General features: G+C 41.0%; 1 protein-coding gene across 5 annotated transcripts; it reads right to left on the reverse strand.

Annotated features, from left to right (window-relative positions):
• Positions 1-969: 969 nt before the first annotated feature.
• Positions 970-27,421, reverse strand: CREBRF (CREB3 regulatory factor). 5 transcript variants are annotated; one of them, XM_075509721.1, is made up of 10 exons: positions 27,302-27,421; positions 17,866-18,043; positions 16,756-16,881; positions 14,804-15,887; positions 14,173-14,274; positions 10,303-10,497; positions 8,187-8,376; positions 7,687-7,760; positions 7,160-7,282; positions 970-6,919 (listed from the first exon to the last, which is right to left on the reverse strand). In XM_075509721.1, exons 2-10 carry the CDS (start codon positions 17,872-17,874, stop codon positions 6,804-6,806), a joined length of 2,019 nt encoding a protein of 672 aa, XP_075365836.1. In that variant the 5' UTR covers positions 17,875-18,043; positions 27,302-27,421; the 3' UTR covers positions 970-6,803. The 5 variants fall into 5 exon arrangements, with proteins under 5 accessions (XP_075365836.1, XP_075365839.1, XP_075365840.1 ...); XM_075509724.1 differs by lacking the exon at positions 27,302-27,421 and adding an exon at positions 26,662-26,893; XM_075509725.1 differs by lacking the exon at positions 14,173-14,274.
• Positions 27,422-27,675: the final 254 nt, after the last annotated feature.

Here is a 27,675-nt window from a genome sequence, read left to right on the forward strand (position 1 = left end):
CCACCGCGGTCAGGGCCTGGGGCGCCGGCCTGGGCCTTCTCCCGCCCGCTCCGCAGAGCCACCGCAGGGGTCAGCTGAGGGGGCCCGGGACGCTGAACCTCCCCGGTATGGCGAGCGGCAAGTGGCTGTTCCGTTCCACAGCGGCGGTCCTGTGCTGTGCTGAATAACGTGTATCGTGTTCCCTTAGTACTGCCAGTGTTACCGATTTTATAGTTCTTTGGGTAGTGAAACGTTCCTTCATGCACTGTGTAAAAGCATGAAAAGGCGGTTTATTAGCTGATGAGGGCTAAAGTGGGTCCCTTAGCCCTCATGAGCTAAAAAGAGGGCCTAAAGCAGCACCTACCGTGACACCTGGGAGAAGCAATGACACCACGAGGGCTTCACTGCTTCAGAGGCTGCAGAGTTTTATACCCAACAGACCTCCCAAGGTTTCTGGGTGGACAGGCCTAGACCGATAAGGTCTTTGACCCTCAGCAGCAGGGAGAATGGCTGGTGTCAGTGTGAGGAAGCTGGGGGAACAACATGCAGTACCTTCTGTAGCCGTGAAAGGAGGAAAGGAGAGGCAATGCAATGGCCCTTTTGCCTTTTCCATGAGCTCCTCCCCTGGTGCCCTGGCTTTCCCCTCGGGCCCTCAGACTGTGCTGTGTGACAAACCAGGTTTGGACAAAGCTAGCAGGTGTTAGAGACCACGTTCACAGCCATTGCACAAAGCCAGTCAACAGACCCAGTGGGCTGCAGTCCAGGTTCTCCTGATGGTCCCACCATGCTGACCCACCAGCCTTGTGAGGCAGCTGTTAGTGTGAGTGCTGACCAGGGGGGGAAAACAAGTTATTTCCTTACCTAGCTATGATCCTTTCCAAAGGAAAGCTACTGACAATACCAGGAGACCAAGGGCATTTACTTCAAGGGAGCACACGCCATTCACTATCACTCTGCACATACAATGATTCCAGACAGTATTTCCTCCACAATTTTTATTTTAAATTACAAAGGATGTTGCATACATTGATGAATTTGTATCTGAATAGAAGTGCTAGGGATCCAGGGTGACAGAGTAAACAAAGTCAATAGTTTAATTGTGCCTCTTTTCAAAAAAATAAAAACTGCACAACTATTAACCAACATTAAACATTGCAACTCTTAACAGATCATGCTTTAACAAGGTAAATTTATTTTCTAACAGAGACAAGACTTTCAGTAAGTTTTTCTGAGCTCCAGTTGGAAGTTGATTATAGAATACCAAGGACAGCATTACAATCATGACCCCAAGCATAGAACAGGATGCCATGTTCTGTTTAAAATGCTTTTTTTTTTTTTGCCCATCAACCACCTACATCTGCATGTGCCATCAGCCTTAAGAGTTCACCCAACCACAAATACTGAGCAATACGTTTTACTTGGACATAATATTCTGGGAGGATAGATGATTCAAATGAGAATGTATGAATACCCATCATTGTAAGAAAGATTAATAAAATTAAGTGCTACTACTAGGTTCTGTTTCTTAATCAGAAGATTTTGATAGGGCAGGGTGTGCTTTTGCCAATACCAAATTCAATCCAGAAGTTTTCCTTACAGTAGCTAGTTAACTCACCCAAATTTGACTTACACAGATACCCGACTACAAAATATTCTTAACTCAACATCAGTGTTCAGAGTTTTTCTTATCTAAAAAGTTTGACATTTTATTTTTTTTAGGGAAAAAAAAAGTGTGCTTAAAATAGCTCTGGCTCCACTTTTAGCTCCACAGCTCATTAGAAAGACAATAAATGCATAGTCAGTATTTGCTCTTGTGGAAGTTCATGAATGTCTAAGAGGCTGAGGATTATAATTCAGTGTGCACACACACCTTCTTATCATGCTAGAAGCACTGGGGGAAAAACCATGGCATATTGTGAAATGTAAATTGTAGAAAGATAGAGACATTTTTGTATGCTGCAAAGAAGATATAACCTAAAAGTGCCATCTTTCATTAATGACATTGAAGAATCCCAATTTATATTGGGAGATACTCAAGAGTGGTGTTTTCTCAACATACTAATGCCCTTAATACAGTTACAAGAAGAACCAGTCACTGAAGCAGTAACTGTTTGAAATGTACTTCACATGATCCCTGGGGTAAACAAAATAAACCTCAGCTGTGTGCAAGGCTGTGTCAATAAGCCAAGACCACATCTAGCAGCACACTCAACTAGATGATTCCAACTGAAGGCTCCAACTTAAAAAGAAAATAAAATCATGATTAGATGCATTCTTGAAATTCAGGTCTCAAGGCCAAATACAGATCCTAACATTCATGGTACATAATTGGGTTATGCCTCAACAGAATTTCAGGAAGACTAGCAAGCACGTTTGAGGAACGGAATTGTATTTGCTATTTCTGCTGAAGGCAACTTGTATACAACCCTTTGAAATTATCCTGATAAAGCCTTTTAGAGCTTTAAAAAAATAGCTATGTTTAAATGATTTATGGAAAAGAAAAGCACATCCAGTCTTTATATTTTGTGAATAAGGTAACTGTTTTATTAATGAAGGCAAATATCAGATAAGTATTAGGAGGGGGATCTTTTTAAAATAAAATCAAAACTGACACCACTGTATTTTAGAAGTGTCTGGTTGCTTTCAGGTTAGTTAAAAGACCCTTCATCCATTTTAGGGGGTTTTTGGTTGGTTGGTTGTTTTTTTTTTTTTTAAAAAAAACCAAAAACTCTTTCCTGGCCCTCTTAGTATGGAAAAAAGTCTATCTATAAAGAATTAGGAACTGAACACAGCTGAGCCTGACTCTCACATCAGCTTTACAGCAATGCAACTTCATTAAATCACAATGATTTCAACTGGTATGATAAGAAAATCCAGCCAATCCACACGTAAACATAGCTTTAGTAGTAACTCTCTCTCATCTAAAAAAAAGTACTCACCAAGTATCAGTAAATGTGTTCAATAAACCATAAAAGGAAGCATTAGCAAAAGGGGTTTTAGGGCTAAAAACACCCTTCATGAGCACCCCTGCATTTTGCAAGGCCATTCAAAAACTGGTCTTCCATATAAACACGAAAGGACTACTATTGAGAAAAACTGAAATCAGATCTATCCAGACTTTCTTCAGGATGCTTTTATCAGTTCTGATTCAATTCCAGAAGGGTTAAGTTTGAAGAGTTCAGAGGGAATGAAAAACATTTAGTTCTAGATGTACAAGTAAGGCACAATATAAAGCCACATCATCATCTGTCATGAAGGAAGTAGGAAAGGACGCGAATCATACATGGTACAGTAGAACAAGCAGTCCATCGATTCAAAGTGTGGCACCTAAGTTCAGACTGACGAGATCTCAACAAGAGCAGTTATGACAGCATGCTTTTAATATGGAAACAAATTCTAGAGAATCCAGTGTATCAGAAAAAGGAAGAGCTTTTGTTTGTATTAAATCAAAAATGTATAACTGTTTTTGGATATAGGATTAAAAGTGAATATTCACAATGCCTACACTCAAAAACAAACAAAAAAATCCAGGACTTCATTAAGATCCACATACCATGTATGAACACTGAAAATCTTTAGAAAATGGTCTTCTCTAAAGATCATCCAAAAATGCATGCCACAATTGCCAAAAAACAGAACATGTACATTTGTTGGTTTTTATACCCTTATAAGATTTTTGTTTGTGATAAGTATACACTAAATGTATATATTTTAATGACACTAGAGGAAGCAGATTGTTACTGGCATTAAAGTACAACCATTTCTAGACGGTTTAAATGCCACAGAGTCCCCTGGTTAAAATGTAAAGCTGCACAGCTTGCCTATGTCACCTTTATGATAAAGTTAAACCAGCAAAAGGTCTTATCTTTACTCTACATTTTACTGCCAGGTTTTATTTATATCAAGTATCGCTGCAGCATTCTGACCAGCCCAGAGTTAGCAGCAAGTGGCAGGAATCATATAAAATGCAGTTTCTTTTTTTTTTTTTTTTTTTAAACAAAGTGCTTTTCTAAGATATACATACATATAAATAGGTACAAAATAAAGTGTCAACATTAAAAAGCTCAACTATTTAAAAGCTTTAACTTAAAATAATACATAGAAAACACTGAAATGCAAGGGTATGGAATTCACTAAAGATTCAAAGTCTACTTTGAAATGCTAGACCAAAATCATATTCTGGTTTTCAGACAAAAATAAAAAGCTATAAAGTTCTATCTGCCCAGTATTTCTGAGCAGTAAAAAAGGGGCTTTTTAATACCTTGTCAGTTTAAATTTGTCACAGAAGTTTTTACCTGATTGAAAAACTGCTCTCAATGTTTAGAAATGCTGCCTTGTCTACACAGTTTGGATATAGCATAAGGACCTCTCATATCTGAGCAGCGCATGTAACACCATTCATCAGAAAGGAACAACAGTATTCAAATCTTGGTACAGACATGGCCTTAACTTCACAAGAGACATTCTTTGTCGGGGTTTTATGGGCCGTATGCATCTCCGGAATAACTGCAACATCGGCAATAATTACAATAGGAATACATCTGACCCACTGTGTAAAGCAGCAGCCAACTCTCACCTCACCCTAACAACAACAACAACAAAAACACCCGAAACAAAAACACCCACATTCCACTCAGATTTTGCAAGTCTTAAGTGGATTTACAAAGTTTTGCCTAAATTGCCCTGGGTATTTGTTCAGTCTCTGGTAGGAAAGACTTTCTGTACAGCTCAGTAGTGGTATTTTGGCCTCCTCCTCCCTTTTGAGTCTTCCAAAATATTTAGATACAAAGTAAGCTGTGTGCACACTCACAAGTATGTGGCAGGACTGCCACCTTCATTGGCCACTCTTACTGCAGTATTACTGATTCAGACTTTTTTTAATAGTACAAGCTTGGATATAAAAATAATCTACTTATAAACAAAAAGGAATCACAGTACAAACAAACTTAGACAAACTAGAAGTGGAGAAATTCCCCAAAGGGAGTGGGGAGAAAGCCTTCATGGACTTTTGCATTTTTTTTAAGCAGCTACATTTGAAAATATTTGGTATTTCTATTTTCAGTAAACAGTGTTTTGTCATCTTTAAATAGGGAGAGAAAGAACAGGGAGGAAAAGGGGGGGGGGGGGGGTCCATGAAACCAGAGAATGATCTTGCCTTGAGATAAAGGACTTTCTCATCAAAGGCTAAAGCTTTTAATCTGTACGTTAACACTGACTACAAAGCCAACTCTTATTAGCAGAAGAGCAAATAAGAACTGTGTGTTAATATTCCTCAATCATAGAAACTACTGAATTAACAAGAATAAGTCACATATAAGTTTGAAGAAGCTAGTTTCGAAATACCTGTACAAAAATATAAAAGTCTATAAATTTTTTGTTTTGTTTGAAGCCTGTGTTGATCCTTGGAAACATCACATGCATAATAATACATCAACTGGAAAAGTGGCAACTAAGGAATTAGATATTTGTAGCTCTTCTTTCTCTTTACATATATACAAATTACAATAAAAATAATTTTATTTTTGTTGTTTGGTGGAAGTATACTACAACAAACTAAATATTTTTTTTAAATTCTCAAAGTTGAAAACTATTTTACCAATAGCTTACTAAAATCCAAATATATTAAAATCTCCTACAGTAAGTGCAGAGAAAAAAGATTTAAAGACTCCGAGACGGCCACCAACTTATCTACCATGGAAGCGAACTACAAGAACAGCAAAATAATATTGTTATGTATGAATGCTCCTTCTGTAGATAATTGGACCCAAACAAAAAAATTCACAGTTCAGTAAGATCCCTAACCCTGACCTTTAATTTTTTTTCTTTTTTCATTTATTTTTACATTCAGTACAGTATCATATAAGCTGTGCAAAACTTTACTTAGACTGGCAGTTCGCCATATCAGTTGCATTTGTCTTTGGTACAAAAATAAACAATCGCATTAATGTGCAAGTATTTGTTTTCTTCCGGCCAAAGTACCGAAATTGAGTTTTCTAGAGCCATCTTTTATACAATACATAGACTCTGTGGCATATATCTACATTTTCAACATATTCCTATATACATTCAAAAATTTTAAGAGCTGGAACAAATACATTAAAACCTATAATCTTACCATCTATACATCTTGGTTTTTCCCCTCGGGGTTTTCTTCATACAAAACTTTACCAGCTTATACTGATAGCTCTCCCCCCAAAATACAAGGCACAAAGAATATACTTTTTTTCTCTTGCTTGCACAGACATTTAAATACTATATTAAGCTCAGAAAATTAAAGTCTTATATGGCACACTAGCTCTAATGCCAGGTGTGCTATGTACAAGTTAATGGTTGCAAAGAAAGCTCACTGTTTTTTAAGAAGGAAAGAAAATCCAATTATTAAAAAAAAACAACCAAAAAGAACAAAAAACGTCCTAAATTGACAGCTTTACCAAAAAAAAGCTTCCTCTTATTTTACTTGGAGCATAAACCTGTCACAATGTCTGCCATACGCTAAGAATTTTTACTAGCAAAACCATGTTTTTGCTTCTAAAACAAAAGTGATATATTCTGGTCCTAGATAACTTAATTTTAAAAAGAATCCTCATCTCTGTATTTAAGCTTAAAGCAGCTTTGAAACTATCTGGTTTATGCTCCAAAAATGCTATTAAGCATTTTATATCATGCCTTGATTGGTTTTACTACATTGTTATTTAAAAACAATGGAACCTAATTTTAAGTGTTTACATAATGCTAAACTGACATGCAGACCAGAATGCAATTTACAATGAAGTACTTGACAACACAGGTAGAATCTGACCGATGAGAACAGCTGAAGTCATGTCTTAAACTTTTGACATTGGTATTCGTAGCCCTACAAGGCCACCGGTGGGGTCTCCCTCTGCAGTCTTCTCTAAAACTTGATTCACAAATTCTGATGTCTGTCCAGCTACAGGTAGTCCTAAAAAGGGAGGGTAAGAAAACGTGCTGTAAGGTTATATTCATTGCATGTATTTGTACATTCCTGTAAGTAATACAAAGCCAATGAACACTTTGGTTAGTAACTAACCAAAAGGCACAGACAACTGAAATTAGGAAGTGCTTCTTTCTTTTCTCTATTCCAGAAATTGTTTGCAATCTAACGTCTCATAGATTCTATGTCTCTTCACATACATGCAAATACATTAAGTTTACTGCTTACCAAGAGTGTCTTTAATAAGCACGTTCAACTTTTGTTCCATGTTGACTCCTCTATCATCTTTAGGTACCTGCACCCGATTAACTATTTCTTGTTTAATGGAGTTGATCACAAATAGTAAATTATCTGCAAAGAAAAAAAACTGAATTAGATTTACAGCCCATTCCCCCTGGAGCAAGAGAGATCCACAGTTGTCCACACACTGTTATCTGTAAGTGTCAAAGGTGTCACATCACACTTATTGTAAAATTAACATGTAAGAGTTTACATCTGTAAACATATTTTCGAAAATATTTACATTACATGCATACATTTACATAATTTACATCTGTAAAGTAGCTCAACACTGCAGGTAACCCAATTTACATACACTTTATGGAGTGGACTGTTTTTGTGCCAGCAAAATTGTTGGGTTTGTACCAACCCTGTTTTCTCTATAAACTGCCAGGTATGACTCAGGTTACATGATGGTGCAAAACACAGACTTGTCTGAACAAAAGAAAAATTAAGATGTGAAGAGTTGTATTTACCATATTCCGTGTTGAGACCCCAGAGTTTTACTTTATTGGCTTCATACTGGGCTTTCTTTTTTAGTCTACAAGCCCTATAGTAAGAAGAGGGGAAGAATTAGAACACTAACAAAAATTCCAGAATACTAAGAGCATCTGTTTGTTTGCCACACGAACTTATTAACCAATACTCCCAGAGCTGTGATGTACAAAATCATCTATCTACTCACTCACCTTCACTGAAAGCACCCTGCTACCTGTATTTCACACTTAGGGATTTTATCAATGTCAATCATTTGCCCTGAAGCTACGTAAGCCAACTTCCAGTGGAAAAACATCGTTATCTAGGGAACAAACAGGCAAACTACATCTCCAAAGTGCCAGTTGCCCTGCTTGTCGATAAACTGGTAATTAGCCCATTGCAGAAGCAGGATCTCTTGAGGCAAAAATTAGTTAGATCTTAATCATACAGTTGTAGTAATCCAAATTTACTCATCCATGTAGCATTATCTAATATATACCTGGAAGCCAGCTTGTTCTTTTCTTTTCTTGACCTTGGTCTGGCAGTTAAGGGAAGTTCACTGACTGGTGTCAGGTCACTGATCACCTTATTCAGCTTCCTCAGTTCATTACCAATCTGTAGAAGTTTTCTGGGGTTGGGAGTCAGGTCTTCTACATCAGTCCTCCGTGACTTCTTTGCTGCATATTTTCCTGTTTTAAATATGCAGAAAATTGGGTTGGGAATTGACACAATACGTACACAAACCTGTGAAAAAACATTCTTAAATATGTATTTTTTTGGGTGCAGTTTAAGTTCCTTTGTTCATTACAAGAGAACGGACTGGAATGATGTGATCCCTACAGCCTTTCACAATAGAAAGAGCATTTCCAGACAAACTGCTTTGTACAATTCACATTATATCCAGATCAGATAAGAGCAAATACTGCTGGCCAGGCTACTCGATGTGATAGACAGTATACACACAACTGGGCTGAAAAATGTATGTCACAAATTCAAACCCAGTTGTTTTGCCCCAACTGTAACTTGCTAACTCATGTGTTCAGCGAATATATCCTCTTGCACACTCAAGTTGATTAAATTCCTAAATAATCTTAATGCTAAAGTTGTGTATTAAGAAAGAGTGTCGAGGCCTGGTACTGAAACCATCTTCAGTGATACTGAGCTTAAATGATCCACATAAAGGCTAGTCAACCCTTTTATATGTATTTGAAGCTATTTAAAGTCCGGTTTTCCTGAGGAAATACACAGATTCCAGACAAAATCTTTTTCCTTAAGATCCTCTGCCACTGTTATGTGTCTATGAAAAATGCCAGTTGTTACAGACACTTGCAAGAAAATGTTAATAAAACTAACATAACCTGCTCCAGAAATACATATTAAGAGAGCTGATAATTTAGCATGATTTATCTGAGGTAGTAGATGACGACCTTGGTACACGTCTGTATGTGAAAATAAAAAAATCCTGCATGTATTCTATTCTGTAGCTTCTGGATGTTAAGTAGTGTTTGATCCTACAAATCCCTTACATACACACCTGACTTAAAGGTCACTTGCTCCTCCAAGTGTCTGAGTGGGACTGAGTCCTCAAGGCATGTTTGGTTATTTGTTGTTTAATAACAAGTACAGATATAAGCCTTCATAAGAAGGAGCAGTGACAGGGACTTTAGGTACTGATATTTCACTACAAGATAAATAAGCATATAAAAACTAAGGAGATTGAAAAATCAGTGTTTTCTTCCCTGAATAAATCTACAAGTAACAAGAAGAAAAAAAATCTTTTGGCTTAACAGAAGGTAAACTGCCATATTAAAGATAGTAATTTTCAACTGTAAGGAACGTTAACATTACAACCAGGGAAGCCGATTTCATTTTTTCCTTCAAAGCCAAAATCAAATGGAGCAGCCTACCAAAGAGGTCCTGTGACAAAAAACCAAACATTACTCCTAAGAGTGGTTTGTTCTGCGTGATGTTAGTCATGTGTGCAGTACAGCAAATGGCTAATCAAAATGTTACGGGAATAAAACACAGTTATTAGACCAATTGGTTTAAGTTTCTAAGAGGCTATTTTAAAGAAATAGTTTATTCACAGAAGAGTAACTGCTTCACTGTGCTGCATTCACATAGGTGGGAGAAACAAGTAGGGAGGAGCAAAAACAGACAGTTACGCCTTATTGCTTGTCCTTTAGTTCATACTGCAATTAATGTGAACTTTGCATCTCAGATCACTTCCAGCTTACTTCTAACACAAGCAAGACTGAAACTAACAGCTACAAGGAGCAAATATCAGTCAAGTGATCCATCCAATATGTTTACAGTATAGCTCTGAGAAAATTTCGAACTCTTGGGGTTTGCACTGAAAGCCCTTGGAAGTTACAATTCTCAATTCATCCACCTTCCTCTGGAAGAAACCACACTGAAAGTTACTACTGTATGTTCACTGTGCCTTCCTTGGACACTGTGCAGAACTCTGCTAATTGAGCAACAGACTTGCAGTGTTTTAATTATTTATTTTCATGGCCAAAACACAACTTCTCAGCACTTGCAAGTATGGGAGTTTGGCCACTGAAGGTGTCAGAACGAAAGACATTCACTTGTAAGTAGGGCTCTATCCTTACCATGATGGAGACCATTCTTCTGATACATATTACTTGGTAACGTATCTCGATTCCACTCGGATGGCCTCAGCATTCTTTCTTGTTGTGATGGTGTTAGTTGCTCGCTGTACTCCCAGAAGTATCTTCGCTTGCCTCTTTTCCGAGAGGATATTGCAGTCATTTCTTTTAAATCCTCCACAGAATCATTTTCATACCCTAAAATGATGCATTGCATTGTTTATATAATGTTGACAGAACTGTTTCTAGCCCTTTAACGGTGGACTGAGTATTCAAGTTAAGAGCAAAATAACAGACCAGGCCTGTTCTACATTATCTAATAGACTTGGTTTTCAGCGTCAACTACTATTGGGTACTTGCCTTAAATCCAGGGTTAGACATTGAGCCAGTGATGGTCCTTCATTAGTTGAAAAGAGACAAATTGCACTGAAAGCCCCTTTATGTTCTCTGACCCCTTAGGCTCTTCTCCTCCACAATCCCACCACTACAGAGTACAGACAACAGCTGTTGGAGAGTGTCCTCCCATCCTTACAATTTTCTCCACGAATTTGCAGGAGCATAATCCTAACTTGCCTCCACATTTCAATCTCTAATCAAAAAGCATGGAAAAGGAAGCAGATAATAAAGATGGATTAGCAAAACACTAATAAAGAAAGCAAAATTATTCAATCGTAGAATATTCTGAGTTGGAAGGGACCCATTAGGATCATCGAGTCCAACTGGTCTTCCTTGAGTTTGAATACCTTTGGGAAATAAATCAAACCACCCATCTCTATTAGCTAGAGGAAGGTGGCTCTGTTATCAGGACAATGACCATAAGAAAAGACCGTCTAAATTGAAGGGACCTGGACACAAGCTGTTCAATCTCTTCCTCACCTCTTTAGTGGGATGAAGAGAAATGATCCACAGTAAAGCTACACAGTATTTTAGAGGTATATTATGATGCACTTGATACGATGAGCTGTTCGTGAAGTACATGGAAACTGTAATGCCACTATCCACATTCCATAAATATTTATACAATAATTATGTAAACACAAACCACAGTTTTTAAAATCCTAGGTATGCTTTAGAAAATAAAGACAACCTATACTAAGGTTAAAAAAACCCAAACCACTGCATCGCCTTTTGTACTAAAACACTGTATTATAGTTTACATTTACTTAAAAAAGAATGCATTTCAAAACATCACGTACACTGATGAAGCTTAAAGAAAAGCCAACCACTGAACGGACTGTAAGCCTAACAAGCCTTGACGCCATATGCTTGAGTTCTGCCTCATCTTTTACCAGTAGCACAAAGAACACTTTCTTCTTTTTAAAACAGTCCATTCAATTAGTCTGTTTGCACTTGAAAAAACATTTGAAAGAGGAAAAACAAACTTTCTTGCTTTGGTCTGACTCTCACCTCATAACCCAAAGTATGAATAAAAGTTAGGTGTGCAGAAGGATGAAATCAGTTCTAAAGTTCTGTTTCTAATAATTTCATCAACTCATTTACTTTGATTCTCTAGTTATTAAAAAGACAGTATTTTAAAGGCAAATCAAACAATGAAATATGCTTTATAAAACATTTTTCTTGTATAGCCAAAATGATTAGGACAATTTACATTAAATAGTTTAAAATACCATAAATATTTTTAACTGTACTTCCCTTTTACCCGAATGCTGTTTGACATAAGTATCAAAATACTCTTAAAAAACCTACTTACTTTCCACTTGAAAAAACATGTCAAGCTATGTAAGTCATTATATAGATACGTATAAATTTAGCCCATCTTCATGATGACACAGAATTAAGCCAATTGATGAAAACAAATCTGTTTAAGAGCTGATGTGTACAAACGTACAAGGTTAAAATCAAGACTTCCTGTTTGCTTATTTAAACTATAATTAAGTTACCAACTTAAATTATGTTGACTTAATGTATCCTGCCTTGCAACTCTAACATTGACCTGCTATAATTTTAAAGTTACATAGAATAATCTAGTGCACAATGTCCTAACCTAGTCCATAACATACAGGAGTGCAACAAATCTGTTCATCTTTTCTGCACTGTATTAATCTCCCTTGAATTCTCCTCTTAGCAAAGATCATACAGCAGTCTCACTTTCTTTGGCGGGCTTCTAAGAAATCTGAAAGTGTTTTTGTATTTACCTTTCAAGCCCTTCACAAGTCCCTCCTAAAAATCCTTGTTCACATCCTTTACTATGGTTTTAGGTTTAAATTCACCAAGGTTAAATTCAGCAAAACAGAGAACAGGATAGACATGACTTCTGCATCTTACCAGATTAAAAGCAAAAAATAGCCCCACCAAGACAAAACCAGAAAAACCCTTCTCTTTACCATGTAATCACACTGGCTTCTGTCAAACCATTTATGAGTCTTTTTCCCCCAGCTGATGGTCCAGGTGCTCAGAATAGATGCAATGCAACTTAAAACAATCTCCTTGTCTCTACAAGCGCTTTTCCCTTTCGGCTATTTTTTCTCCAGTGTTACTGAAAACTGAGTCAGTTGTTGCATCTCCCATTTCTGGAATCTCTTGACTACTTGATGGGAGAAGCAATCATTTACAAATACTTCTGTTAAATGAGACAGGTAAAATATACTGGTAATGGCAAAAAAAGTTGAAGTGCTAGAGAAGACCTGGGCTGATAATTCCCATAATAAATTACCTTTGCAGGTGACCAAAATTGCTAAATCTGTATCATGGTGATAATAAAAACATTGTTGCCCAAACTTTCCCAACAGCCAGTCACATTTTTAGTTATTTCTCCAAGTTCCTGAAGTTCACTATATCTAAGAATTTCCTCAGACGACACTAACACTTTAAGAAAGCGTTTCATGCATTCCAAAAACATACACGAAGAAAAATATACAAAAGCAAACTGTGTATAAAATACATCAGAGGGTCAGCAATAACTAGTAAGGTTTCGTCCTTTCAGTAAATTACATCTTCACTCTAAATTTATCAACTGATTTTGGTTTCAGTACTATGGAAGGTTAAATCTTCCTGTGCCATGCCTATTTTTAGAAATTTTATCCATAGTATTTACCTTTACTGTAAAGGTAAAAAAGCAACACAAAGTACAGGAGTGACATAATTAAAATACCTGGAGGCATTACCTTCTAATACAATCAAAACATATGGTGAAACTTTTAATATCACCATACTCGAGGTGAATGGCTTCATTCACTTAAAAGTTCTAGCAAGCTTGTATAAGCCAAGTTCCTCGGTTACTGTACTGCTCGACGTAGTTGTATTTAGAAGGCGAGAGCAATTGCTTGTCAGTAAAATTTGAACGAACAGCCAACAGTTAATGTAATTCCACCAACTGAAATCCCAGCATTTTAATACAACATCTCTTTTTCAGAGTTACCAGGCTTTCTGTGCAACATGCCTCTGTGGGCTGCAAAGCACTGTGGAGCACAGCAATCATTACAGAGCTCTAACAGCTACTCAAAGCCCCAGAAAGTAGAGGGAGTTCAATTGAGAAGAAGGGAGGAAGAGGTTTTAAAATGCTAATAAAAATGTGTTATGTACATGTAAAAGTAACAAAAAGGGCATAATACTTAACAAGTTTAATGCCAACTCAGGAAATCTACTTAGAAAATAATTTAATCCGAGAGTTCATTATGACAAACACTGACAAGCTTTAGGGAAGCTGCTGTTTTTAAAAAGGCAAAATTTCAGCTGCTTTCTCCCCCAAAGTTACATATTGCCAAATGTCTGAATACCTTAATCCTTATACTCTACTACAAAGCATTTATAAAATGTGATTATTATACTTTCTATAATGAAACTAATACTTGGTTACAGTCCTGTCCCTTTCCCTTCAGATTTTATTTTTACACAACGTTACTGCTTTGTTACCTTCTAGATGAAGGTTAGTTCTTATTTCTGTTGTTAAGGCTCCATTTCTACATGCAGAAGGGAGGAATTCAGTATCCTTTGAAGACCCACTAAGTGTTACTGCTGAAAACCACCAAGAAACAGTTCTATTAGTTTCAGTGGTAGGTATTCTTTGGATTCTGTGGAAAACTGTACCTACAGTAGGACTTAAGTAATTATGAAATTATGTCACTCAGGCTATGATTTCATACCAGCTATCAAGATACAACTCCAGATAAATTCAAAGCAGCAACCTACTGAAGCACTAGAAAGCTCTGCACATCCTATCATCAAGCCACAAAAAAAAGAAGACAACAATTGCAGGTTGTTGCTCTACGACCTTAGGCTACAAGCTAGATTTCCTGTATTCTCTATTACTATTTTTGTTACATGACCACAGTTTATGCAGTTTTTCTCCAAACAGGGCAATAGAGACCTTGTATAGTTTTCGTTAATTACATTTTGCAAAGCACTTAGAAAATCTGGCATGAAAGTTCATAATTTAAGATTAGCGTTGCTCATCTGTAACTACAAAGCATTCAAAAGTATTCTTTCCTACTTGGCAGACAAATCCATTAACCTCCACATTAACAAAGACCAACATTGCTGGTACCTGGTTCTGAGAAAGTATCGCTGATGTCGTCATCTTTATCATCCTCATAATCTTCTTCCTCATCATCATTTTCAGATAGCTCATGCTCACTGCCGAATCCTTCATCATGGTCCTCATCTTCAATATCATCCTCATCATCCTCATCTTCCTCAGGGTCTCCTTTGGCTGACTGTTCACCCAAACTGTCTGTTACAAAGAGAGAATAGTTGTGCTCTTCTTTCTTCTGTGAAGAATCTGACGCTGATGTGCTGGCAGAAAGACTGCTCTCCCCCACAATAAGTCCTGGGGTTTCCTGGGGTGGACTAAGGAGCAGTTCTTGAGTCTCTTTAAAAGGCAAAATAGGAGGCGTACTGTGACTATGCGGGGACTCTATTCCTTTTCTTTCTTGTCTCTTTGCTACAGCACCACAATAGCAGGTGTTTTCCTTGGCTGCATCAGCATGTGTCTGGCTCAGCACAGGTCTGCTTTGTGGTAAAGGATTGATCTTTACTTTTGCCTTTTTAACATAGTCTTTACATTCAACATGAATGTTCACCTTTTCATTATTGTACACATTGGTCTTCACCACGATTTGTGTACTGGAAGCAGGCTGAGTTGCAGGTTTGCTTGCCTTCTGAACACAGTCCGACAAAGGTGCCTCAGCCTGAACGTTCTTGGAGGAACAGACTGGGGCTGCTGCTCTGGTTGCAATTTTTTTGCCAGGTAACAAAGAATTTAAAGGGTTTTGTTTTACACTAAAGAGCAAATCAGGGTAATAGAGTGAATCAGAAACAGGTTGGGAGTCCTCACTGTTAAGCTGAGCCAGTGTCGGTGTTTTACTTATCACCTCTTCATCTTGGTATGGGCTGGAAAAGTCATCAAGGCCCAGGTAATCCACCTCTTTTGTTCCCCAAATGTCACAGCTGGTTAATTTAGTGTACTTAGTTAAGTCTTCACAGTAGGTGTCCCACTGCTCCCACTTTGAGGTGAGAGCAGCTTCTTTGTCCAGGATGTCTGTAAAAGACTCCAAGTTCTCAAGGTCTTTGCAGTCCTCCATTGAAAGTAAGTTGTCTCTGGAGCTTTGCTGATAGTCCATTTCTCTGTCCTGTGCATAAGACAACAAGTTAAAAATTAATACAAAAAAAGTATCAATCATCTCTGTCCTCTACTTAATCTAGTATGGTGAGCTTAATTCCAGTGAAGTGAAAGAGAGTGATAACATATGAAGATACCTCAACTTCCAACTAAAAGCTTCTTTTGAGGGTCAGAATGAAGTCCAGCTTCCGTGCTTCAGCAGCAGATCCTTCTGAAGAGATTGCTAAAGATACAAGTCAAATGCCGCTGGATTCTTCTTCTGCTATTGCAAATTCATCTGGTCATCAGGAACTAGACTAGTACCAATATCCATGTATTTAAAATGTGAAAGACATCACAGGCAAGCTGTTCTAGTCTCTATTAACCTAGTTCAATTTTTGCTGTGTGCTTAACAGAATATGCTCAAGTTTACCAGTCCCTGGAAAACCTCATTCTAACATGATCAATTAACAACGATGAGCTACCTTTCTCCTTTGATGCAGGGGAAAAAAAAAAATTAAAAAAAAGAATGCTAGTATAAGTAGCTCATGAGCCAACTTTTATTTTGCTTCCCCTGCATTCACAGCTTGGGTGAAGTAGCATATAGCTGCTCTTGCAGAAAAGATTGTAAGGAAGAGTCTCAAGCACCATTACATAACATCAACACAGCTCTATTTGAGACTTGTATATCAAGCCTCTCCTGATGGCCAGCTTTAACAAGCGTCTATTGAGGAAGCATCACGTTTGCTGGACAAGCAGTTAGGCTCTTCCCTACTCAGTAGCTAGCAGTAATGAATAATCTTCTAGCATTCTTGAACAAATACCCCTCTATTACTACATGAACTCAGGGTATTAGTCAAGGAGAGGAGGTTATGTACACACATAGAAAGATGACCTACCAGTTCATACATGAAGTCTGGATCTGAACTGCTTGCCAAGAGATCCGTGCTCATCAGAGTCTGCTCTGAAAACACATGGCTCCGAAAGGCGTCCCCAAAAGGAGGGTCCATTCCACTCACACTGGGCTACAACAAAATTGATACTGACATTTGAAGCATGCTATAAAAAGGCATAGTCTTTTCTTCAACAAAACATAAAGAGTATTGCCATTTCATCCAGGTCTCTGAACTTGTGCTATACTTGCATCTGGAAGGTTTTTATCTACACAGATAAGCACGTCATTTCTCAGACCGAGAGAATACTTTAAGAGCAGCTAACAACATGCAGCTCTTTAATCAAAGGACACATCTGTATTCATCATATAGCTGCAAGAGCATTGCTCATTCATTCTTGTTTGTTGATTTGAAATTCTCATGCGTTTGCCAAGTTTAGGGATATGTTAGCATTTGTAGAAGAGGAGAGCGAGTACTGTCAAGATATGTATCAATAGGCACTACATGCTTGCAGGGCCTTCACCCTAATACAAACCATTTTGTACTAAAGCAGTGTTGGCTGTTCTTAGAACCATTAGAACACTTAAAACTTCGACCTGAGATTGTAACAAAAGCAATTTATTACAACTAAATCAAGAGTGTTACATCCCTCGAGAACAAAGTGGAACTTTACAAAAAAACATTATGCAGGATGACTGGGCATGCAGGGAATGGACAGCAAGGCTTTCTGCTACATTTAATTCCAGACCTCTATTTCTCTTCTAGACACACTCGCCCTGAGGGCTGGGAAGGGAGAAACACCGTACTGCTGAAAGTCAATCAGTGTGCTGGTGTGTGAATCACTGCAGTAATAAAAGGCTGCTCTCCAGGCATCCACCCTTATCAAGATGACAACTTTGCTGAATCTTGCTGTGTGAACAAATACAGTACCAAGAGCAGCAACATAGCTTCCACCATAGACACTACTGGGACCCTAAAAAATATACACCATTTAATCTTTTATAAATTCTCCCTGCTAATGCCATCCAAATTTGCTCTTAAATGCGTTTTTTTTTTTTTTTTTAAATAAGGAAGCAAAATTATTTACAGAAGCAAATAAAATCATAACAGATTTACCTGAGGCATTTCCAAGCCCAGATTCCCCAAATCCAATTCCAAACTTCTGGTTTTGTTCACTTGTAGATTCCTTTCCAGCTTTACTTCAGTCTCAGTGAGTTTACACAATCCATGCAATGAAATTTTTCCTTAGGATAACTTCAGTTCACCCTGATGGAGTTCTTCTATTTGTAGGCTTCTGTGTAGAATAAACACAGCAACCCCCCAAGGAGGTAAGTAATCCTTCACCAAAAAGGCAGTGCTTAAAAATCAGCCAAAGTGAAGTAAAGACAAAAATTTCCCCTGAAAAGTGATTATTCCTCGTGCTGGAATGTATAGCAATTTTCTTCCCCTGTCATCTTTCATCGAATGAAAAGCCACAGATGCTACAGAACAGAGTTCCTGCAAAAACCTTTTTGGCTGAGTTACATTTTGTTGCCTTTTTTCCTCACTACCGAGACCACGAGCTCTATAGACATATGAAAAGAAAAGCCTGCCTAATTGGAAATAATGACTAGCATACTGCTGGGTATACAAGAGAGAAACAATCTTTATGACTAATATAACAGAGCCAATAAATTCTAAAAATGTCTCAGGCAAACGTCTCAAAATACTAATTTCAGAATAGGCAGTAATACTGTTTCAGCGGTATCTCTTTTCTTAAGAGATTAATCCATCCAGCATCAGACAAGATTATATCAATCACTCATATAGCAACATCTAGTGGTAGAGGGATTACAGCAAGCATGCTCCCTGTCCAGCAGTAGAGGAAGGGAAGAGACAGACTTCCCCAACAGCACAAATTAAAAATTGTGCCAAATTCAGAGCTGCCTAATAAAATATCTTCTCTATTAATTTCAAGTAAGGCATATGTTGAAATTGGTCCAATTTATCTATTAGTAATTTTACCAGTTCAGTAGTTTCTATAGACCCACTGCTACTTCAGATGTATATCTAAAGACTTTTCCAAGCCTCATATCCTGCTTAATCCTGCATTTTTTAACAACATAAGGAAAAACTGCACTGTAGAAAAGCAAGCACCTTAGCAGAAACACCAGTAACTATATCTACACTAAAAGAATGACAAAAGACTCATAAAATAAGTAACGGGAAGTAAAAAAGAACAATGTTATATCAGAAACAATAATAATAAAAAATCCATGGTATCAAACCTTAGTATCTAATGTAACTACATTGTCTTCAAGGATGCTGCTTTCTTACTGTCTTCCTTGTCTGCAAGATCCCTACCCTTATATAAAAAGTCTCAACAAAAAAGCAGCATTGGAGGAGCATAATCAAGAAACTGAACCATCATACTTGTACAGTTTTTCAGCATTATCAGTTAAAATATATTTGTTTCTTTGAGCAGAATTCTTCACTCAGCATTGCTCCTAAGTAAGACTTCGATGGAATCTGCTCAGGCTATGTTTATTCTCTTGTTTTGAAAAACAAATAGTAAAGTAAAAGTGTTCTCCTACAGCAGAGCTACACTCAGAACCCTCCTCCCACCAGCACATGACAGCATTCCCGTAAATATATATTTTTTTAAAATCATTCCTACTTGCAGATAGTGTCTCAGCTATTTTGTTATATTCAGCACATATACCATCAGACTGTGGTAAAAACAGACACTATGCAAAAAAGTCTTTACTTATCAAAACACACTGCTTTTCAAATAGCAGCTACAATCTAACAACAATTACAAGTTCGGTTATACACAAGTTCTCAGTAAAACCATGCTACCACTGCCAAAGCAAGCCATCCCTCAAAGGGCCCTGTGTCGAATAAGAGCCAGTTCCTTCTGAGAAAAATTTCTTTCTGCTCTAAAACTTCCAGGGAACTCTTTTTACTTATCTTAAAGTGATATTTGAAGTTAAGTTTGTGTCCCAGGACAACGTGCCTCAACAACCCCCGACTCCCTTCACCCAGCAAAGGCCACACCGCAGCAGAACTAGTTCTGCCTAGGCTGTTAAAGTGGCATGAACGACTACTTCACTTTTCACCCTGGCCTGATCTAGGAGAAAGGGCCTGTTCTTTAAAACAAATAAATTATGTTCTCATACACAAAGAAAGAGACGAGAAGGATATCATCTTTAATACCAATCTGCACCTGAGTAGTATCTTACTTTCTTTGCATACAGAGTGGCAGAGATTGGTGTCTTTTTCAACAGAACATCAGATTAATACTTTGACGTCAACACCAGACCACCACCACCACCTGCATTCACATGGGAGACTGTCAAAGTTCTGCCACTGCACGATATAAAGGGAAAAGAAGGGAGACATTTGCTGCTTCTTTACCAGTTATTCTTTGTTAGAACATGTACCTCAAGCCATTCCACTGGCTTTCATACACAACTAGGAAAGGGGGGTGAAACTTAATCTGTACTGACACTGGTTTGAGTAACAACCAACCAATGCTTCCAAGTGTCAGGACGAGGGAGCTTTTGGATCATTTACAAATCCTCAAGACAGGCATTAACGTTCAAAATACTTTTACCATCTCAAAGACTGGAATAATCTTTTAGCTATAAACTTATAGCACCATTTAAGAATGACAGTGTATATCCTCCCAGGTCAAAGCAGTATATTGGCTAATCTAATTGTTCCCCAAATTATCTTTATATTTAATTCTTGACATTTTATAATATTAATATTTAAATGTGATTTGAACCCCATTAAGATCTATTCAAGTATTCTACAAAATAAGATTTTTCTTGGTAGCTTTATGGAGGGAAGAAACACGGTGAGGCCCTAAAAAGAAAGACACTGCCTCAGGGAGTTGCACAATCTAGGCATGCTTCATGCTCCCAACAAAGCAGACCTACTTCCAACTGCTTTCTAAATTTTCCAGAATCATCAAGATCTTCATTAAAAGACTCCCAGTGTTCACACTTAACTACTAGTATTTTTTCATGAACTGGCAAATTAAGATGTATAGTAGAAGTCAGTGACACATATGGGAGCACAGATCTAAAATCTGAACTCGCTGTGAAGGAAAATAACTTTGTAGACCACAGCTGAAGTCCCATTTTTACAGAATTTATCATTATTGGCAGTCTCAGCTCAAGGCCGAGTTAGAACAGAATAGTACAGTTGTTATGTTATCTATAATGAATACAGATTTGAATGAACTGAAAGATCTGTGGCAGAGCTCAAGAATAGCAGTGTAAGAATTACTGAAGATAAATACAGCAGGAATTTCTACTTAAGGACAATTTTCATTAACGCTTTACATCAGCCCTTCCCAAATGCAGAGATACAGAGGTGAAATTCTCTAGTTGCTTCACAGCAACTAAACCGCAGGTGGAATACAAAGCCGGAGGCACTGGGCAGGGTGCCGCCACTCCTTTTGGCAGCAGCCTGCAGTTAAATCAGATTAAGGTGATTAAGGAACCAGTCCGTGAGTTGGTTCTGTGTCTGCAGATTCTTGAGTCACATCAGTGTAGAGCTGCGCCCCTGCTCCTGGGAGAAGGCTCGCTCATTCACTTGGGCATGAGGAAGGGCAAGACATCTCAGGAACTGCTATGGTCATCTAACATTTAAGAATTTGGGGTACTGATGGAGGCATGCATATATACATTGGTTAAAATCCCCATCAGTCATCAAGAAGTAACCAAAACCTGTTCTATAGAGTTAATAATTCAATGATCTAATGACCAATCCTAATAAAAATGCTCTGCATTTATACATACATTTAAAATAGTTTAATAGTGGTCCCAAGAGAACTGGGAAGACTGAACTTCTAACGGTCTAATGGCAGGCTTATTACATGACATTACTGATGCAGCAGTACACTTAAATTGGCAGACAGCAGGACCTAAATTCAAAACATGCAGCATTAAGGAGACACATGGCAGTTACCATGCACATGCCAGTTCCCTAGACTAGTAAAACACCCTTCTGCGACAATACATTATCTCCAAAGAAGTCCCTATAAGAGAAAAATCTAAACTGCCAGTTTTCAGGTTGACAACTCTGAAAGTCTTCCTCAGTCACCTGTATGAATCATTTGTACCGTAGCAATAACTAAAGTTGCTATTTCTGTCTCAATTCAGATGTGTATTTTGTCCAATTTGAAAAGCACACAGAGCGTCGCTGTACCATTTTGTTGATTGTACAGTGCTTATTATCACAGCAGCTAAATGCCTGTTATAAATACATTACATGAACAATTACACTTTTCATGATGGTGACTATGCATCATACAGCACAGTTTGTCAAAGTTACATTTTTTATGCAGATAAAAAAATAGCATGTCATGAGAGCCTGTCAATACTAAACCTACAAACTCAGGTTAAAACATTAAAAATGCTGAACTTGGAATTTCAGAGAATGCACAAAAAACCATGCGACATATTTTAAAAGAACCATTATGTACTATGCAGTGTTTGCTGTATCTGGATATTTTATGAAGCACTACAGTTAGAGATGCAAGAAGTTCTCCTACGCTTCTCTTAAAACTTTTTTCCTTCCACAGTTTGTGCCAATTTGTTTCCTATTACAGAATATACTCTGCTCAGTACGGTCCTCAAGCACAAAACATATTTTTCTTAGTTTTGTTTCTGACTGTAATGTTCTTGTTGGGTTTTTTTATTTCTTTCTACATGATTCTTCAATTATTAGCCAGGCTTAAAAAAATTGTTTTACTTTTCTCCCCCACCACAAAGACACTAAGTTTTCTTTTGTGTTTTTTTTTAATTACTTTTTTTGTAGCAGATGAGCAAAGACACTCCTGTAAAAGGTCCTCCTCTGCTTCCACCCACCACAGCCTCATTCACCTGTTCATCCAAAGAAGCCAAGTCCCTCTACCTTCTCAGTGATGTATTTGTATTAAAATGCCAGCATAAGCATCTAAGACATTATGCCCTTTGCTTTCGGTATCCTGGAGAGCAAACGGCAGCTGCTTAAGACACCCAGATTCTAAGTTTGATGGAGCATTGCCATTTTTAAAAGAACTAAAGATATAAAGACTGTTTCACTTCTTTTAAGCCTCCTCCCTTCAGGAGAGGGAAACTGCTACTTCACTGCCTTTGTTCCTTTTCCTCTGCTGACCTTCCCTTCCCCCCCAATGTTATTTTTCTAATCCTACTTGCCCACAGCAGACAGCCTTCAAGATCTGGAAGTGATACCACTGAACAGAAGCTCTGGTCTCCAATCACACGCACACCACCTCAGGTAAATGAGCTGAAGAATTACCAAAAAGAATACAGCACTACACTCTTTGTTCGAATTAATACCCCCCTACACATCAATGCCAGCTACCCAGCTTTGGAGGGGTATTTCACTTCAGCACGACTGCGTAAACAAATAGGCAGATGCCAATAACTGATCATAATGCAAGAGGGAGAAGAAAAAAAGTGCTTTTTTTTTTTTTTTAAACCAACAAACCAACCAAAATACGTATTGCACCTACATATTTTATAACAGCTATGCCCAGAATAATATATTCCTAGCTTTTCTGTACATTCTGGAACAAAGACTGAGATTTTATTATTATTTCAGTGCCAAGAGTGGGACACGCAGCATGTTAAACTTATTAGAACTATATTAACACACTTCAATTCATTTAAAAAACTTTTAATAGTTAAAATATGAATTGCATAAACTTTTATTAAAATACCACTGTAGAGTTAGGAGAGTTCACTGTAGAGTTAGGAGAGTTGTCTGTACAAGAGAATTAGCAGTAACACTAACAGTCTAAATTTTTTTTGAGCCAGAGATTTCCTCTGAAGCAGAGTGCAGCCAAAGCAAAGACAGAAAACAAAAGCAAAACTAGACAACAATTTAGCTTACAATCTCCAGCAATATTCTACATCCCTACATGATGTTTTTTTCTATATTTTTTTCTGACAGTGCAAAGTCTTTCAGGGCAAGAAAAAAATTAATTCTACAGTTCCCAGGAAAAAAACCTTCTTATGAGGAATGGAATGGTACAATCTAGTCTACTCTTCATACTGTAAAATTATGTTTTATTATACTTTTGTTAGAAATGGGTCATCAGTACAGCATACTTCAAAGCCAGCAACAAATCAGAAAAACGCATCAGTCAAAATAGTCCAAAAAGTAAAAAAAAACCAGCATAAGAGTTCAAAAACAGGAGGAGGATTTTTTTTTCCAATATAATACTACAATCAGGGAAATTACTATAGCAAGGTCTAAACCTTAAAATCCACGATTTTCAGAAAACATTTGGCTTGACTTTCAAGCCAATGCCAATTTTCAAGCACTTCTTATGAAGTGCCAAATATCCTTATCAAACTTTTATTTTAAAACATCATTTAATTAGGCTTCACAAATCACACAGCAGGGATATGCAAGTCATGGGAATCTAAACCAGTGCGTTCCCTTATTTATACCACACTATCAGTCTATTAGTTGGACAGAAGCTTCTATTTATTCCCAATTAATTCCTGCTAATGCTGAAAGGACTTCAAAACTTTGTCCTTCAAAAACCTCTTTTGCTGCTCTCATTATTAAAAAAAAAAAAACACGGCAAGGATGCTCCATGGCTTGATGCCTCTGCTGCAGATTTCTCTTAGGAGTTAATACTCCCATCAACCACAGAACAACTCTTTCTTTACTCAGGTAAACTACTGGCTACAAAGCACTGTATGAGGTCTATGAGTTATTATTTACGCCTCTAAAAAGTACTATCACTGAGCATTGATATTTCTACAATAAACCTTTCCTGCTAAAACAATCACCCAATATATTTCCTATAGGAATTCTGACTTCTCATTTAAGTTGCCAACAATATAAATCGACCAAGTTTCTGAAACACCTGTGTCTGCCCCTCTATAATTCTTACTATGAAAACATACGTGCAATAATAATAATAATTAACCCTGCCCACAAGGATGCTTAGAAGCCACTTGGTTAAGCGACCTTAGGCCAAAGGCTAACCAACCTTTTATCACCATCTTTAAAACATTCTAAAGTGTTTGAAAGATAATATCAGAACTTGATTCTGTTTTGCAGGGTATGTATTACATGATTTCAACAAGTTACCCTCAAGTGACAACAGCATAAAGATTACGTTTACTTTAAACGAGAAGTTAACATTTCAGCTGGCATAGCTGAATGATTAAAACTGTTCAGCCTGTTGCATAGAGAAGCCTGAAAAAGAGCATGTGTTTTATACTGGAGCGTGACACAGTGAATTCTGGTCATTAAATTATCTTTGATATCTGATCAGTGACATTAGACGATGCCCCGAGAAACACTGTAGGCTGGCCTCGCCATGCTGCACGGTTGCGTTAAACCACTGCCAGCTCCCAGGGACGAGATCAGGGCATAGCAGTGATACCGCGGGCACCGTTACATAAAATAACGTCCAAGCTGTGGACCTTCAGGACGGAAGGGAAATAAAGTTCAGGCTTCGGTCCTTGGCGAGACGAGGGGCTTTCGGCAAGCTGCCCCCGACTCAAAGCCTGCGTGAACTTGGTCCAGACCCGGAGAGGTGTCCGAGACCCGTGTGGGGAGAGACACACCCGGAGGCAGCTCCCGAGGCGGCCCGGGGAAGGCATCGGTATTTCATAAGTGAAGTCTGTGGGAAGTGGCTCACCGCAGGAGGCGGGAACGCGCCCCGTCCTCCCCTCGGAGGGCGGGCAACCGGACCACCTGTGTTCGGGCACCGCCCACCCCGCCCGGGCTGTGCACCGGCTGCCGGCCGGTTTCGGCCGCGCCTGCGGACCCCGGTGGCCCGGCCCCCAGAAGCGAGAGACGCCCTGAGGCAAAGCGCTCCGGGGGGACGGGGCCGCAGGCACCCTCCGCAGCCAGCAGCATCGCTCCGGCCCCCGTCCTTCCCGCGGGCAGCGGCAGGGCAGCTCTCGCCCGGCCCGGGCGGCCCCGGCCCACAGCGCGCCCCCGCCCCTGACCCACTAACACACCTCCCAGCCAACATGGCCGCCCCGCCAGCCAGCGCGGAGCGCAGCCTAGCCCGGCCACCACCTTCCCGCCCCGCCCTCCCCGCCCGCTCAGTGGCTCGCTCCTCAGCCACACGCGCTCCCATTCGCCACCGCCCACGCCGCTCACCCGCCCAGCGGTCCTTTCAAGCTAGGGTGAGGCGACATGTAAACAAACCCCCTTCCGCTGCTCCGGAGGGGACCGGCCGCGGCCCCGAACCCACCCGAGCCCCGTCCGCCCGCCTGTGGGGCACTGGGAGCCCGCGCCGGCCTCCTGCCCGGCCCCTGTGTGGCGAAAAGGGCACGGAGGGTTCCCCTGCCCCGCGGGAGGCAGCCCCCACCCTGCGGCCCCCGCGAGGGCTGGGGGCAGCCGGCGCGGCCTCCCCCGGAGCGCACCCCCAGCTGCCCGGGGGAAGCCCCGTTCCCAAGCGGCCGGGGCTGCCGCTCACCCTTCGCCGGTGAACCTCCACAACCCCCCGCCCCAGTCAGTTACATAAAACGCCATGCCGGAGCGGGGAGAGTCCTTCCCGCCGCCCTGCCCAGCCACTCGCAGACCGCCCGCCGGCCCGGGACCCCTCTCCGCCTCCTCTGGCCCCGCAGCCTTCCCTACGGCCTGGAGCCGCCCCGCTGGACACCAGCACGCCCCAGGCAGAGAAACCCCCCACGCCCACAGGTCACCCCCGGCCGTCCCGAGCATTCAAACAGGTCGAAAGCGGAGGAGGCGACTACGAGCCTGAAATGCAACAGAGCGCAGAACTGCCGAGCCCCTCTGCACCCGACCCCGGCGCGGCAGCGCCGACCGCACCGGCGCCGCGCACCCGGGCAGCCTCTCCACCCGCACAACCAGCACGACCGGTCTCCCCCGGCAGGACGGCGCTTTCGTTTCCCTGGCGCTCGCTGCGAGACTCACTTTCCTCGTAAAGGCACGGGCCGCTCCCGGCGGGTGGAGGGGACGCTGACAACTCGCTTCTCAGCCCGCGCTCCGTCCCCTGCGCAGCCTGCCGCGCCCCTCCGCAGCCCCTCTCACCGCGCCCTCAAGCCACATCGGTGCTGCCCCCCGAGCCACCGGGCCCGCAACCTCAGCTCTGGGAGCCGGCGGGCGCCGGGCACCCCCCGCGCACAGCTGCTCTCCCGCAGCACCGGCAGCCACACCCCCCAGCGGAGCGAGGGGAGCGGAGGGGGCGGCAGGCTCCCGCCGCTCCGCTCCGCTCCGCTCCCCTCCTGTCCGCTGGGCACCATCCCCGCCCTCTTCTCCTCGGCGCCCGGCAGCCGGGCAGACACACCCCTTCCCGCGCCCCGCAGCCCCCTGCCCGGCGCGCACACGCTAACACCGCCTCCTCCCCGCCGGGACGCCCTCCGCCCCTCCAGCGGGGCAGCGGGCCGGCAGCCGCCTCCTCGGGGCGCCCCGCAGCCCCCCCCCGCGCTGCCCTCCCGCCTCCCCGGCGCGCCCCGCAGCCCCCCGCGCTGCCCTCCCGCCTCCCCGGGGCGCAGCTGCCGGCCGGGGCCGCTGCCAGGCTCTGCCGCCGCCGCCCCCCGCGGCCCGCACTCACCGGGCGGCCGGGGCTCAGCAGGGGGCGCCGCCCCGCGCGCTCCGGCCCGGACCCTCCATGCGGCTTCGGGGTTTGTTTTGTTTATGTCCCTTCCTGACGGGTTCCCGGAAATCGCGTGACTCGCCCCCCTCACGTGGGGAGGGCGGGCGGGCGGGGGGGGGAAAGGCAGCGCCAGCCAATCGCCGGCCGCCGCCCCGCCGGCCAATGGGACGCCGCCTCGGCGTGGCCTCCCCCGTCACGTGACGGCGGAGAGGCGCGCGGGCGGTATGTAAGGCAGCGCGGCGGGGCCTCCTCCCGCGGAGACCTGCGGGTGCAGCTGCGCCCGGGCAGGCTCCGGCCCCGATCGCGTACTGGCAGCGTGCCTGCCCCCCCCC

The sequence above is a fragment of the Mycteria americana genome, chromosome 8, assembly GCF_035582795.1.
Source record: "Mycteria americana isolate JAX WOST 10 ecotype Jacksonville Zoo and Gardens chromosome 8, USCA_MyAme_1.0, whole genome shotgun sequence".
In the NCBI taxonomy this organism is placed as follows: domain Eukaryota; kingdom Metazoa; phylum Chordata; class Aves; order Ciconiiformes; family Ciconiidae; genus Mycteria; species Mycteria americana.

What these genes read in the sequence shown, in the direction of transcription:
- CREBRF (XM_075509721.1), bottom strand. An exon ending in GGGTCTCAACACGGAATATG is followed by an intron (nt 7,283 to 7,686) that starts GTAAATACAACT and finishes TTTTCTTTGCAG; the next exon opens with ATAATTTACTATTTGTGATC. An exon ending in GCTTATTAAAGACACTCTTG is followed by an intron (nt 6,920 to 7,159) that starts GTAAGCAGTAAA and finishes CTCCCTTTTTAG; the next exon opens with GACTACCTGTAGCTGGACAG.